Source organism: Equus caballus, chromosome 22 (genome assembly GCF_041296265.1).
Source record: "Equus caballus isolate H_3958 breed thoroughbred chromosome 22, TB-T2T, whole genome shotgun sequence".
NCBI lineage: Eukaryota > Metazoa > Chordata > Mammalia > Perissodactyla > Equidae > Equus > Equus caballus.
In genome coordinates this window covers 15,822,458-15,839,378 of record NC_091705.1, presented here as the reverse complement: position 1 = coordinate 15,839,378, position 16,921 = coordinate 15,822,458, and the positions used below count along the sequence as shown (strand labels likewise).

The 16,921-nt window shown below is 37.0% G+C and overlaps 1 protein-coding gene across 3 annotated transcripts in view; it reads left to right on the top strand.

Moving 5' to 3' along the window:
* The window catches only part of PLCB1 (phospholipase C beta 1), a 668,292-nt gene that overhangs the window by 459,906 nt on the left and 191,465 nt on the right, over window positions 1-16,921 (top strand). For all 3 annotated transcript variants that reach the window (XM_023626130.2, XM_023626131.2, XM_070247468.1), the window contains exons 8-9: window positions 5,548-5,648; window positions 6,913-7,079. In XM_023626130.2, the coding sequence (XP_023481898.1) occupies window positions 5,548-5,648; window positions 6,913-7,079 (268 nt within the window). The remainder of the gene's footprint in view (window positions 1-5,547; window positions 5,649-6,912; window positions 7,080-16,921) is intronic.

Below are 16,921 nucleotides of genomic sequence, written 5' to 3'. Positions count from 1 at the left end.
ATTCAGAAAGATGTGCAAAGAATGTTTTTTCCTCTGCAATTGCTCCTGGTTTTATCTTTACTGGATAACGTCTTATGAATACAATGATCAAAAATTTTAACTTATTATAAATCCAGGTAAGGGAAAGAAGGAATAAAAAATGAAGCTGAAAAAAAAAATCAAATCCATCAATCAATTCTCTGTAAACTGCAATTTTCTAAACAATTGGATTCTGGCAATTCAGTCAATAAATAAAAATTGAGTTCTTACAAGCCGCTATGTCTATTATAGGTTCAAGCTTTCAGACCAATGTCAACTGGAGACATTTTAAAAGGATAATGAGATTCAAATAACTGGAGTTATGTTTAGATTGGAAAGATATTTATCTATAGTAAATTAAATGTTATAACAATTTTTAAAAAATATAATCAAACTCCATCATAAATTTTTGAAAGATCGTTGTTCATAGTAAAGTATCCTTTACTTGGAGGACTTGCAGAGTTAGAATGCTTTAAAAAAATCTAAAAGCTAAAGACAGTTTTGGAACTAGGAAATAAATGTTTCTGTGCACTGATTGTATAGCTTTAATCCTTGTTGTAATGTCATATCTACAGAACAGTGGCTCTAGAAAATGCCCATTAATTAGCAGAAAGATTCTGGTTATACTGACAAGAGGTGTTTTAAACAGTCCCCAGAAGAAAAGGTTACATAAATGGTAGATAGTACAGCATATCTGGGAGCCGCATTTCATAGCCAACAGTCGTTCAGACTCAATTTAATTGTGTTCTGTAAATAGATTCTTTAAAAAAAATAGATACATTACCAGAAATACAGTGGATATCCTGTCAAAATTTTTTAAACATTATCTTTGTGCACATTGTTAGGGATAATTAACGCACTTGAACTTGTGTCTCAGCCAACATGATCCTTTGGAACAACACATCCCTTTAGAGGGAACTCCTTTAGAGTTCACAGTTGCTTGCCAAAGTTACCTTAATTGTTAAAAAGTAGCACTGTATCTAAAAAGAGAGACAAAGCAATTACCGTCCTTCTCTTAGTAATCCAAACATATTATAACAGACCTTTGAAGACCTTTCCATATTGAGAGAATCACCACTTTAGCCACAAACTTTTTGAGAACTGAAAGTAGTTTACTTGACCAAATTCCCTTTGATTTAAGACTTTTTAACTTACAAAGAGCTCAGTGACATTTGGAATTGTATTATAGTCTTGGCATATGTATTTGCATTTTAAAGAAGTAGGTGAGGAATAAATCCATGTATTTGTTTTAAAAACTAAAGTTTACTATAGTTAGGGACATTCGTGTAATACCAAGGAAAATGGTGAGTATTTTTTGGATTTAAAGAATACTATGAATAAAATTTATAAAAGAACTTCTTCTCCCAGGATAACTGTAATATGTTGCCTTTCTCTTATGCCACATACCTGGCATATAAATCAGAAATATAGTCATTTCTGCAGTGTGATTCTTAAAATCACCTTTATCAAAATTGCATTTTAACCGACATTAAGTATTCGGCTCATTATGACTAGTTTACTTGTAATTATTTCACGTAGTCTATGGCTAACTTAACTTTGATTTATAGCTTTAGAACAAAAGCATTGAGAAGAGGTTGAAACCTTGAATTTACTTGGAAATAATCCATCAATTTGTCAAGATAAAATCTGTATGTGGACTCTTTATTCATTAGTGTCCGCTGCAATAAATTCATATGTTTTTAAGTAACATTTTTCTGAACGTTAAATACCTGTTTATCATAGAATTATTTTTCAAACATGTAAAGAAGAAAATACAAACCACATCCAAAAACTGAAGTGAACGTTTAATTTGCTGAACTACAGTATGAGTTGTAGAATCATGCAAACTGGATTCAAAACATAGCATCCCCCACAGATACACACTTGGGACCTTAGGTTTTGTAACCTCCCATCTCCCTAGTGTTTGTATCTCAAAGAGGGGACGGGTGACCATGCCAAACTCATAGAGTTGACATGGGATTAAATGAAAATATTCAAGTAAAGCTCATGGAACTATATGCTTGGCTTAGAGTAAGTGCTCAATAAATATTCATTATTACCCTCTGAGTATTTTTTCATATGCATACATATGGGGTTTTTTCCTTATATTTAATTTGATGTGTGGATGTGCCATAACTGGATCTATGGAATCTGGAAATGAAAATGCCACCAGTACTACTATCAAGATTTTGTTTTAATCTTTTCCCTTTTGAGATTTTTGTATACAAGCAAGGAATAGAAGCAACTCCATTTCTTTTTTTTTAAAGGTTTTATTTTTTCCTTTTTCTCCCCAAAGCCCCCGGTACATAGTTGTATATTCTTTGTTGTGGGTCCTTCTAGTTGTGGCATGTGGGATGCTGCCTCAGCGTGGTTTGATGAGCAGTGCCATGTCCGCACCCAGGATTCGAACCAACGAAACACTGGGCCGCCTGCAGCGGAGCGCGCGAACTTAACCACTCGGCCATGGGGCCAGCCCCTAAGCAACTCCATTTTTAAAGTTTGCTAGTACTTTGCAGTTTCTGGAATAAATGAGCCTGATTCAGACTGTCTTAACTAGTGGTCTTCTTAATTCTTCCTCCAAAGATTTTTCTGATAACAATAGCAACAAATCATCACTGACAATCTGTTTTGTACTGGGTGCAAGACGTGATGGACCAAGTCCTGGACTATGAGAAGAAAACCTAAGGTCTGGTCCCGTCTCCTGGGTTTGTCCAAAAAACATTGATTAGCCATCTATTATATGCCAGGCATCATATTGAGGACGCAAAGGAATTTAATAAGAGATAATCGCTTCACTCAAAAACTCAGTCTAGTAGAAAATTAGAAATATAAAAAGTAAAAGAAAAACTGTGTGATGGATGCTATAATGAAGCTATACAAAGATGGATTGTAGACACAAAAAAAGAATGTGTCATCTCCAGCTACTGTGGTCAGAAAGGGCTCACAGAAGAGTATATGTACATTGAGCATGATTTTTAGAGTATTGAACCTTGAGCTTCCTCCTGATCAAACAGGAGAAAATGAATCTGTTCCACCTACTTCACCAAATCACGAGATCCAGGAAGAGAAAATATGTTAATGAGCTTTGTGAATTTCAGCCTTGTTTAAAACTTAAGAGATTAGGAATTGTCCATAGCTTTTTCCTAAATATCTCCCCTATACTCTTTCACTTTAGTTTTTTGTGATGCTCGTTTTAACTCATTTCTCCAAAATATTTTTCCTCCCATTTTCACCCACTGACCCCAAATGCTTTGGGGCATCCTCATCAGTCAAGTTAAGCAAGTGAAAAATGAAACAAAGAAAATCAGCTGTATTGAAATGTTTCTCTTTTTCTATGTGCTAACATCCAACTGGTAGTGAAAATAATATTGTGTTTATTCAGATTGTCTCGTTAATTTGTCCCTTTTAATAGGAAGTCCTATTACACAGCTGGTAAATAAACAATGGTTAGAGTTTCAGTGAAGTGTATTGTACCATGAAATTATGTGTCGGACTCTTATGTAAATTATTTTTACTGAATCTGATATTCTGCAGAAAACATACAACACACAAGTCCTCACTAGCAATTTCCACCTTTCTCGTAAACTACATTCATTCACTCATTTAGTAAATATTTATTGAACACCTGCTATAAGTTAACACTGGAGAGAGAGCAGTTAACAAGCAGGAGCTAGGTCCTAGCTTGTGTAGATCTGAAGGCTAGCAAGGAATGGAGAGAGTTGTACAGCTGGGAGCACAATACAGTTAAATATGAGATAAGCAAGGTGCAATGGTAGCACAGAATGGAGATAAAACCCAGTCCAGGAGGAAGAAAAGCTTTCCAGAGGAAGAGATTTTAAACTAAGCCAAAAGGGAGAGAAAAAGAGGTCAGTCAGAGAAGGAAGATAATTACTGATACCCTTAGATACACTCTGTTTATGTTGTGCTGGGCAAGGTTGGAAGGAGGGAGTGGAGTGAGCTCTAAATAGTAACTAGTTGATAGGTAGAACAGGAGAACACCCTTGGGGTTCATAAAATCCACTACAGGTAGGTGCCTGAGTTGGCCAGCAGAGACACTGAGGATTTTCTTGCATTTGATTTTTAAATCTTTCTCTTCCCTGTGTCTGTCAGCTAAAGAATAGAGAAGAGAGGGTCAATTCCAGCTATCTACAAAACTACCTAAAGAGACATGGGTGTCTAACTCAGATAGAGGGTGGCATCAAAAACTGTGCATCCTCTAACCAAAGGGATTTCTTTACTTTTGCAAATCAAATGGAATTTTGGAAACCTGTTTACAGGTTGTCCCCATTTTATGAGTGGCAAAACACCAATAAAACAATCCATGGGAGTTTCCCATTGTTCTTGCATTTGGCCCCTTGTGCCCATGATTTCAAAGTTGGTATCCGGGTAACTAAGTCTAACAGTACAATGCATCTTGCTATGTATATGATCATGTGTTGTTTGGTTGTCTCAAAATTCTATTGTGCAAAATAGATTTTTTTTCCTACTCTATAAATGGATTTCGTAAAGGAAATATTATTTTGTTTGTTCATTACACAAATGTGGGATTCCTGCTGTCTGCCAAGTGATGAACTAAGTTTTCTTATCTGTTAGCAAGCAGTGTACAATTTCAGACAATAATTTTTAGATATTTCTATAAAAGTATATTTCAAAACAGATGAATATGGTAAAAGGAAGGGTGTTGCTTTGGTTGAAGTGCTTGAAAATAAAAATAATCACATAAACACGTACCTGAAATAGGAAAACGACATGAAGAATGTCCTTCCTGTTAACAAAAATGTGAATACATGCTTCCGGTTTCCATGGCAGCCGGACTAAGCAGAAAAATAAGTCATAGAAGTAACTTTTTATGTCAATGACTTACTTCCCAAACAATAGGACCAATAGAAATAATGACTGGTGCCGTCCTACTTATAAAAACTGATTATTTAAACAAGAAAGGGCATTGTTTGGAAAAAAAAAAAGAAGCAAACTTGGAATTTATGTTTTCATTTTGAAAATGTGTCTCCAGATTCTTTACATTTTTACAAAATATATTCATTCAAAAGCCTGCTAAACAGCACATAAACAAATATAAATGTTCATGCCTCTGATCTGTATACTTAAAAATGGTTAAAATGGTAAATTTTATGTTATGTATATCTTATCACAATAAAAAAAGATTAAGGAAAAAAAAAGCAACCTAAAAAAAACTTCCAAACAGACCCTGTGTTTACTAGGTGAAACTTACTTTAGTAAATGTACTTCCTTAGGAAGTTGCCTTAACATCCCTTTAGAAGGAGAAAACCCTTAAGCTTAAATTATAATAAAAAAGCAAGAGAACATAGGCTTTTGATACCTCAAAGCTAGTGTCCAAATGAACCCTACAGCTGGCTCATAGATGTTTTCTGGATGTTTACCCTGACCTCCCAGAAGAAAGGGAAGAGGCAAGAAGGAGGAAGGGAAGGAAGAGTGAGAGATGCAAACAGGGAGCAAAGAAGATAGGGAAAGAAAGAGACCCTTTACTGATCCTGTTGTTTCATTTCCCAGAATGATTCAATACCTCAAGAAGATTTCACTCCAGAAGTGTACAGAGTTTTCCTGAACAACCTTTGCCCTCGACCTGAAATTGATAACATCTTTTCCGAATTGTAAGAGAACACATTTTCACCCACTTGTTTCGGCTTGCAGTGGGACTCGGTGGCTGGGGCAGGATTCTGAGCAATAGAGGGAGGTGGACGAACCTCTTCGTACACCATGTGTAACACTTGTGCTTCTGTGTTATCTGTTGGAGACAGTCACGGGTTCCTGGCCCTGAGGTGCAACCACTGCTTTTAATGAATGGACGTTTGCTGTGGTTTGTTGTTCCGTGTAGTTGTTTTAGTATTTTCGGGAGGCTCTGTGTGGTTGAAGATTATGGCTAGAAGAGACAGCCATGTTGGCTCAGTGGAGATCGACTTATGTTGCAGAAAGAACTCTAAACTGGGAACCAGTCATTTTACCTCTCTGAGTCGCATTAATGAAATAAGAAATTTGGATTACTAAGAACCCTCTTAGCTGAAAATTTTTTGCTTTTATATTAGAAATTATATAGGTATTACTTTTAAAAAAATGATTGGAAAAAAGGAAAATAAACATACCATAGAAAATAAACAAACCAGACACATTTGAGGAAGTAGCAATTTATCCTTCTTGATATACTGAGATCTACAAGATGACAGAAAACGCAAAATTCATAAAACAAGGATCTCTTCATTTTGAAGACAGGCCAACAGTGCTAACTGAGAATGATGTTGTATGTACTCCCTTTGTGATGTTCATTGCCATCAACTATTTCTTGAATATCTGCAATGTTTGTACCATGGAGCTTGTCTTTAGGTTGTCAACAGGATAGAAATGAAAAGTTTGAATCATATTATATTGAAGAGTCATAGGCTCTTGCTGAAGTATGAACTTAATAAAAAGAAGAATGTACCCAAATAGATTGTTTACTTTCTTTTTAAAGTAATGAGTAACAAATACATCTTTAAATGATTAAATAAGATATGGGAATTTGATGACTAAACCAGAAGCTTAGTGTCATAATTGAAAAACAACCCATACCTCTGTATTCAGTTTAGAGTGGTGCGTCTTTACCCGAAAGATGCAATGTTTTCTTACTGTGGATTTCCTTTTGCATTTGACGTAGTTCCGGGGCATGGGGATTTAGTGTGGTGATTGCAAAAGATGTTTGTAGCCCATAGAGATACAGGAACTGTGATGGAGCAGCACAATGATTTTAGGGCAAGATAGGAATTTTAATATAGCATGCTCTTACCAGGTATGGCAGGATTTTCTTTCCCTGTAACTAAATAAGTATATGAATGACACTTGGTGGAAAAATATTCTAATTCCTTGGTTTTTAATTGTTTTTAGTGGTGCCAAAAGCAAACCATACCTTACTGTTGATCAGATGATGGATTTTATCAATCTTAAACAGCGAGATCCTCGGCTAAATGAAATACTTTACCCACCTTTAAAGCAAGAACAAGTCCAAGTATTGATTGAGAAGTATGAACCCAACAATAGTCTCGCCAAAAAAGGTCAGTCCACTTTGTCCCACACCAGAATGAAGCTCTTGTTTCTAATTGTGAAATGGGTCACCCCCCTGGTAGTTAGGGACATCAAGGATTATTTAGGTCAGTTTCCCACATTTGTATGCCTGTTTTCCTTTCTGACTTAAATCACTGGTGGTTCAATCAGAAGCATATTTTTTAAAACTTTGATGTGTGGTGTTTTTGTTGTTATGTGTATGTACGCATGTAACATAGTTTTTTTTTTTTTAACATCTAATCATTTGTTTTGTTTTAAATTTACCCAGTGACTAAATGCATCTTTCTCCAACAGGAAATTCACTATCTTAAAGGTTGCCCTTTTGGGTCTATTTTTAATTCTGTGAAATGACCCACAGATTTTCCTAAATCTCTAAAACTGAAGAGAATACTCAGTCCATTAATTTAAACTATTGATGAATTTTTCCACTTGGGGAAATATTATAAAATTTGGCCTTTTATATTTAAAAAAAACAGTGTAGAACAAAATAGCCTAGAAATTGATGTCAGAAAGACAGCTTTAAGTTGCCTGGAAGTTATTAAGAAATTTATATTTTTGATTCTGGAGAAATGAATTGCCAAAATAAGATCGTGATGATTTAATTGCCAGGAGTTTTCCATTATATGTGGCATCATTGTCCCCGAACAGGATCTTTAGCTGTTACTTTACCACTAAGAGCAATTCTCATCTGGACTAAAATATCTTCACTGAGAAAAGTGGTGTGTTACCACTGATGTTTCTGTGAATTGCTTGGATATTCCATAGGGAGGAAAATAATGCACAATTAACCAAGTATTAAGAAGAGATAAATTGCATCTTAATATGCAGGCAATTTATAAGTAATAGAAACAGCTCTAACAAATTTAGAGTCATTAATAAGAATGATTATCATAAAAATTGATTAAAAAATCTTTTAACCCATTGTATTTATTTTGGAACTGGTCCCCTAAATGAAAAATGAAAGCAGTTATTAAGAATAGAAGTAATGTCTTATAATTAATTTTATCCTACATGTTATTAGTCGGGAATTTATAGATGATATATTTTAGTTTTGTTTGTATTCTTGGTCGACCATTGTGGTTGTCATCATTCTTACTGTTGCAGTGGGGAAGAGGTCAATCAGAGGAAACAATTGGCCAAGAGTATGTGTTGGCCTTCCCAGGCCACCCTCCCGAACCTACTTTGTATGACACCCTTTCTTCCTTAGGGCCACAAGAGATGGGAGTTCTCCTTATCGTTAAGCTGAGGGCAACTCCTTGGAGGTTTCACCTGAGCGCTTGACAGTTCCCTTCTGAAATCCAAACTTCACCAAAAATAACTAACACAGTGTTATAACAAATATAACAAGACTTCTAAAATCAATCCGCCCACGACACTAGGAAAACAAAAACTTTTGTGAAAACAAGGAGGCACTTCAAAACATAAACTTTGCCCTTTTCTCCCTCCCTTCACACACACGGCACATGGCCCACGCTTCAGCTGGCCTGTGAGGCCCTCATACACAATACTCTGATGACTTGAACTAAGTAGAGGATACAAAGGGAGAAATCATGACAGGTTACTGTCTAACTCTATAGTCCTGCAAGAACCAATTTTGAGTCCGATGGAAATTAAGATGATGTCTCTTACTGTCGGCAAGAGTACTCAGTGCCGTCTTATAGATGCACTAGGTATGAATTCCATAATCACAACAAGCACACAAAGTTCAGGTGTATTTAAAATAGCCACTTTATTTATTTTTCTATAACTTAATGTGATACTGCTCATGAAGCTTCCATGTCGGCCTTGATGTGAGTTTTTTTAAATCACAGAATTCATTTCTTAACCCAAAACTCCAGTAAGAAAATGAACTTGAGATGTTTCACACCGAATCATTTTGTTTGCTGCTTTGGCTCTGTTTATGTGAACAGAGAAGAATAAAGAAGATTGTTTTATTGTGTTAGCTGTTATTTCATAGTCAAAAGGATAATGGTTTTGAAATCTTTATTTGAAACGCTAAGAAATTGTTGGGTTAGACCTCAATTCTTCAGTAACTAAGAGTTTGAAATATTTTTCAAAAAATGAAAATCAATTTTTTAATTTGATTTTGCTGTTCATAACATTTTTAAGATCTTTTCAGGAGCTCCTTTTTCTGTCTTCTTTATTTATTAGATAACTACAAGTAAAATCCAACAAAGTACAATTTAAGAAAGTATTATTTGATCTCAATATGGCAAGTGATATGCAAGGAAATTAACTCATTTTATATGACTTTCAAAATGTATGTTTTTGTTTTGCAAAAAAAGTAAACCAAGACTTTGGGGTCAAACAACTTACCTAAGATCTCATACCAAGATGCTCTTTGAGAAAGCAGAGTTTTTAACTTTCAGTCAACTGGTTAATACATTTTGATGAATAAACACATAAGAAAATAAGTAGAGAAGTTTAATATTACATTATAATATTTTTCTGCTGCTGTTTTCATTTTGACTAGTTCCTCAAATTTCCCCAAGCATTAATCAAATTAACCCACAAACTCAGTCTCATTTGTCTGAGAAAGACACTTCCATATTGCCTATATTTGTTATAAAATGTTAGGAATAAGAAACATACATAATGTGCATATATAATAACGTAAATATACGTATACGCTCTGATATCAAAAAATTTGTATTTTAAAGTAGGTGTTAATTCACAAAGTTGACATAGGCTAATGTTTAGTTTTTATATGCATTTTATATAATTTTTACATTAAAGAGAATCTAAAATTATATGAACATTTTTCAGTATGATCAGAAACTTAAATGTTAAAGCTGATCATAGATTAACTGACTAAAAGTACAACACATGAATGTGTGAAATGAAAATCCAGAAGGGATGATGGCCTCTGATGCTTTGCGGGCCTGCTGTCATTAGCATGTTGACCACACTTCCAAGCTGAAATTTCTGTTTCTGGAGTGGTATGTATTGCTTATAAATAATCAGAGGGTTTCTGTGTAGTATAAGACAAATGTTCACATGTCTGGGTTCCACAAAGAAAGAGTTTGAAGCTTATTGCAGAAGATACTATTCTCGAGGGAGTTTGGTTTATTTTTACAATTTAAAACCACGCATTGAATAATGTCATGGCCCCGGGTCAGCAAATGCTTTCTCCTTGCCATGTTATTTGCACGGTAGACCTAAATATGCCTAACACAGGAATACACAATGACCCCTGCCTCTTCCAAATAAAAGGGTCATGAATGTCAGAGTTTGAAGACTAATGTCTCCTGAATAGAGTTATTTTTTATCATTTAAACTCTTTAGAAGAAAGGCAGTGTGTAAAATCAGCATGAAGAATAAAAGTTATATTGATGTCTTTAGTAACAGAATGTAGACCTCTAGATTCAACTGATATGTCTATAAATGAAGGCCTAATTTTGCTTAAATAAATTGCCAAACCAAAAGAAAACAGTAGAGTTGGTTCATACTTTTATTCTTCTGTGAAGAGCAGGTGTTCATGAGTATTTGTTAAACAATTGAATTAATATAGTAGATTTTAATATTAGCAGATGTTTTGAGCAGCATTCCTTTTCTTCTTCTTCTTCTTTTTTGGTGAGGAAGATTGGTCCTCAGCTAACATCTGTGCCATCTTCCTCTATTTTGTTTGTGGGATGCCACTACAGCATGGCTTGTTGACTGGTGTGTAGTTCCATGCCCAGGATCCCAACCCAGGAACCGAGGGCCACCGAAGTGGAGCATATTAACTAAACCACTACACCACCAGGCTGACCCCTACATTCCTTTTTTTATCATCAGTTCTTCCTCTTAAATTTTTATCAGGTGTTCTATGCCAAAGCTTCCCCACTTTATTGCAATTAAATCATTAAAATGAAACTATATAATGTCTTATAGTCTTTGATCAGTACTTAGCGAGTTAATAGTTTAAAAATTGAAATGAACTCAAAATGAGTAATAGCAAAGCAATTTGGTTTTCAGCAAAGCAAATAGAAGTTCGAGTATTGCAAGCATTTTTGCATCAAATAGGTGTAAGCTAATAATTAAGCATCAGCAGAAATAACCCTACTGTATTTTCAATATTGTTTTATTTTAAAATGCTGATATGAATGAACTATATTGTATCATTATAGTTAACAGCAAAAAGCACCCAGAGTGTCTAGAGAGAGCAGTGGACTCAGGAATCCTGCAACCTGTAGTGTTAGGTGGAACTCCTTCAGTTGAGAAATGACGGAAACCTAACTCAAACCGAAGCACAGAAAGGAATTTCCTGGGGCATATAAGCAGAAAGTCAGGGTGTTAATGACTTCAGGCATGACTACATCCATGGGCTCAAACGATGTCAAAGAACTGTGTTCCTTCATCTCCCATCATTTTCTCTACTGGCTGTCATTCTTGGGCAGACTCTCCTGAAGTGACAAGAAAGCCACCGGCAGTTCCAGGTCTACCAATCTTAGTATACAGAAATTCTTTTTACTCATAGTTCCTTCAAAGGTCCCAGAAACCTGAGCCTGGCTTAAGTCACCCAAGCTCACCCCTGAAGTAGGATCACTGTAGCCCAGAGGATGGGATGAAATAATTGGACAGACATAGGTCACATGACTCTCCCTACAGCCAATGAGGAGTCAACTACCTAAACCACATGGACTGACAGTGGGAGAGAGGTGGTTTCCTGAAATTCAGTTGGAGCGTGATACCTAGAAGAAGGAGGAATGGTGACTGGGCAGATAACAACAGCAGATCCCACGAAAACTGGGTCAGAAAGCAGTAATTCATCACTACTGTTTGCCTTATTTAGGAAGTCATTTAACCTCTTTGACCAGTCTCACCCTCTAGTTTTCTCATCTTTGAAAAAGTTCCCTGCAAGAATTGCTGGGAGAATTACATAAGTTGCTCATGGTAAGAAGGTTGCGTATATTAATTTTCACCCATTAACCCTTTGTTGACCTGAACTAATGAAAAGTGATAATTGGCATTTACACCAAATTATTTCGAACTATTAATGGGTCTGGAAGTGAGATTCAGAGCACTGGGGAGAGGCATTCCTGAACATTGCTGTCTCTTGGCTAACAGGCTTGTTTAACTTACTGTAATTAAGAATAAGTTAGAATCATTTGATGATGAAACCTGAAAAAAATATGGCAAGTCGTATCTGTACACAAACATTCATTTCTGACTCAATCATTCTTTTATATATATTTTTATTAAAATGGAATTATAATTATAGTTAAAAATGTAAAGATTTATACTGGAATCTTACTATTTACTTCTTCACTTAATTTTCCTAGTAGTTCTTTAAAAATCATTATTTTTCCCAGCACCATTGCTCTTTATTAGGTGGAAGTTATCAGGAATAATGATTACTTTTATCAATGTCTTTTGTGCAGCTTTGAGAGATCAAACATGCCATAATTAAAGAAAAAGGCTGGCTTAGTGTTATGGTTAAGCCAGTTAACCTCAGGCAAGTGACTTGACTTGCTTGAACTCCAGGTTCCCCATCTGTAAAATGGGATGACATGGGTGCAGCAGACATGGGTGCTCTTCTCATACACCCTGGCACTCACTCTTCCAAAACAGTAACAGCACTCCCTGCAACTCTCCAGAACTTTCTCTCAGATCAACCACAGCCAACCTACAAGTGTCCAGGACCTCATAGTCCCAGGAGTAGTTGGAGGCCAAATACGTCATCTTCCTTGCCCCACGTGTGGGACAGTTTCGATGTGCGTTCTCTACTTTTTCCTGGAGTTCCCCAGTGAGACTGAGTCCTAGTTGCCCACAACTGTACCCTGCTTGATATCATTCCCTTTATTAGCTGCTTTTCCACCTCCTCTCATTTCTCCACTGCCCTCCTATTATTTCCTGGGGTTACCTCCCAAATAAACTACTTGCACTCAAATCTTTGTCTCAAAACCTGCTTTTGGAACAACTCAAACTGAGACACTTTTCTGTAAACAGCCCTAACAGAATCAAAAGTGAAATACTGGTAAGGGCAGAGTAGCTGAACACTGAGAAAAAATAAAATGGAAAGGGCCTGCACCGCCAGCTCATTCATTCCAACCTGTCACATAACTGTCTTAGTTGTTACCATTCATGAAACCCTGGTCAGTGGCCTCAAATCCTGGGATCTCCTGTCTACAAGGGACTTAGCCATTTATCCTAAACTCTCAGGTCATAGAAGAGACAGCTAAAGAAGTGAGAATGTTGAGACTATCACCATATTTTCTCTGTCCCAGTGCAGAGTCCTCCCTACGACTCCAGACTCCCACTTGGGGCCCTCCATCAGGACTTGCTGAGAAAAGAGATGCAATGCCAGCTATTTACAAGTTATCAGTTGGCATCCATAGCAGTGGTTTTCAGACTTGTCCTTGACATAACATCCTTTCATTCGTGTTTGTTTCTTCTAACAAAGTCTCACAAGAAAGGTCAATGTATGCGAAAAACCTTTAAAAGGATTACAGTCATGCATCACTTAACAATGAGGATGCGTTCTGAGAAATGCACTGTTAGGCAATTTGTTCATTGCGCGAACATCATGGAGTGTGCTTACACAAACCTAGATGGTATAGCCTACTACACACCTGGGCTATTCGGTACTAATCTTATGGGACCACCATCATTTATGTGGTCCATCGTTGATCAAAACGTCATTATGTTGTGCATGACAGTATTTTGGTTGAATAGAGGTGAGCCTGGAGTGTAGCTGTGATGGCTGCCCTACTCCTGCTTCCTCTCCTGCCCCATGCCATTCTCTGCAGGCACTTCTGCCAAAACCTCAGGAGATTCAGGATGCTCAATTTAAAAACCACTCTTCTGGAGGAAATATTGACTGGTTCAAAGATCTGCCTCACAATTAAGATGGCATCCATTTAAATATGTTTATATAGATTACTTGTGTAGCAATATAAGGAACAAAAGGACTGAAATGAATGAACAAAATCAACTTAAACAAGATAGATTTTCTCCCAAAAGACAAAGAAAAACGGATGAAAACTATATGATGTAGCCAATTCTTTTCATGCCTTAATTAAGTTACTGCACTGAGAAAGCTGCCAAAAAGCCACTCGTATTTTATTGATGAAGATCTCATTTAAATTCCACCTATTGACTTTCTACCCTCTGTGGAAGGTCACAGAAGAATGACATTATCATCTGTGAGTATATTCCAAGCTTCTCTTACCTCTGTGTTGTTTCATATGTCCATAGACTTTTCTGAAATATTTGAGATTGGCTAAAATGAAAAAAAAAATTCTTTTCACGATAGCCATTATGAGTCCATTGTTCATTTGTTGTCTTGGTAACTTCCATCTGATTTCCCTTCCTTGACTGCATTTCCTCCTTTCCCAGGAGGCAGAAATTGGGCCTGAGCAGAGGCAAATGCCTGGCCCAGGAATCCTGGATTTTTCTCCTCCAGCCTTAAGTGACCTCAGTGTCTGCTCAGAAGCATGGTTCCAGCCAGAATGTCACAACCATGTCCATTCACAGCTGAAACAGCCTTTGTTCAGAAAACAGCCAGTCAGGAAAAATATAAACAGTAAAAGACACAGTCAACTGTCAGTCCCAAGAGGTAGGGAAGTGACCTTGGTAGTCCAATCCACCCTAGTCTGCTGAGTTTTGTTAAAACTTCTTTCCCTCATCAGACTATACCTTCCCAAGATGCCTTGCCATTTTGCATGAAAACTAGTGGGACAAAGCAGATAGTGTCTATTTTTCCCATAAGTGAGACGTCTCATCAGAACATAGTGTTGATAATCGCTGAGTGTTACCCTTTTCCCTTCCCGGTAGGGGTCAGGTGGGACTATGGCTCAGTCAAAAGGAACAGCTTGGCAGGTTGCACTGTGCTGGAAAAAGGCCATGAAGCCACAGGCATTTGGCCCACAACATCTGCATTACCCAGAGTCTAATTTTGTTAATAGTCAACTTTAGACCAAATAAGTGGAAAGGAAACAGATCAAATGTGAAGAGAATCAACTCCACGGAAAACAAACAATGACCACAAGGAAGCCAGATGAGGTGAGATGTGGACTGTCTACCCTAGCACTTAACAGAAAAGCTGAAAAATGTGCAATGGCAATGGGTGAAATAATGTCAGGAAGCTGACAATGACCAATAATTTCCATAATTCATTATAGAGATTCTAGAGCTCTATCTTGACTCTGAACCACTCTGCTCTATAAGACTCCAGTTGCAAAAGCAAAATTATCTACAGAGTAGGGATAGTATTATTTTAAGAGGAAGGCTTAACGAGGATGATTGGCAAAATCAACCTTCACACCTAACACTCTACCTTCCACATAGAAAATGAGCCAAAATGAGTCTTATTAATGTTTCTATTTGTCTTTGTTTGGGTTCTCCCAGAAGCTGACTCTGGGAGAAGAATTCAAGCACAAAGAGTTTATTTGAGAGGCGATTCCACATAGCTCTAGTAGGGCAATTTAGGAAATGAGAATGAGGAAGGGAAGGCAGCCAATAAAGATTGTGTCATCAAGAAAGTTACCAGTGTGCATCACTGCATCTCAGTCTTGGGGCAAACTCTAGAAGCCAGTGTAGAACACACGCCTGAGTTTCCCAACCGCAGTCACTGTGGATGCTCTTAGGAATTGTTCATCCTCAGGCACTTCCATCTGCTCTCCATAAAGTAAGCCATCAGACAAAGAGATGCAGATGGAAGTCCAGCCCAACCATATCTCCTGGGGCACCAGTACTGTCAGCTACAATGTCATTATCAACAAAACAATATTCACCATGATCACAACAGTATAAAAAGAATTTTTCCATCCAGCTATGCAGTTGTAACAAGAATCTCCAGCCTGTCAAAGGAGGGATCCTCCAAGGTACCTGGTGCTCATTGAACTCTTCTGTATTCTAACATACCTGATGCAGTTCTTGGATATTTTAATCTAGCAAATGTGTATTGCCTACCTCACTTAAGAGCTACAAAGAAGTGGAATGAAATCAAGATAAAGTTTTCACTCTCAAGGAGACTGTCATTCAGAGAGGAGATGATATATACAAATAACTATAATAAAAGCAAGAATGTGATACACCTCCATTGATTCATCCAGCAAATCTGAGTGTCCTTTATGTGCTAGAGAAGCTTGGAGGAACAGGAAATTTTTATTTATTGTGTCAGTAATTGCTCGGAACTCTTTACCTGCTAATTATCTTGTACAGACACAAGAATGAATCTTTGAATCTGTGTTGTTATCCCCATTTTACAATGAAGAAACTGAGTCTTTGAATGGTCACGTAATTTTATTAGTTTGGGAAGGAATTAGTGAGAAGGCTAAAAGGGCATGAAAGCCGAGATACTACCCTTGGCCCATTCGTTCATTTATTTAGTCAACACACATCTTTTCAGCCTTACTGCCTATGTCCACACTTGAACTAGAAATAGAAAGGGGCCATTCTAGGCCCAGAGTTTTGCCAGTTTGGATTCTATGCATGGACATGGCACCGCTCATCAAGCCATGCTGAGGCAGCATCTCACATAGCACAACTAGAAGGACCTACAATAGAATATACAACTATGTACTGGGGAGCTTTGGGGAGAAGAAGAAGAAGAAGAAAAGCAGATTGGTAACAGATGTTAGCTCAGGTGCCAATCTTAAAAAAAAAAAAAGAAAAGAAAGGTACCATTCTTCTCTTCTTGGGGCTCCCAGTATAGTAAAACCTCCTCTGTGAGGAAGGGTATTGGAGGCTTTTGAAGAAAGTGACTCAAGCTGTACTTCGAGAGTGCTGCAGAGTAGAGAGCTGACTGAGGGACAGGCAGAATTTAAGGCACTAAGATAACATGTTCTAAGTAGTTCACCAGAAAGTTTTAATGAGCACATCTTCTGGGCCTGCCTTTACACTAGAC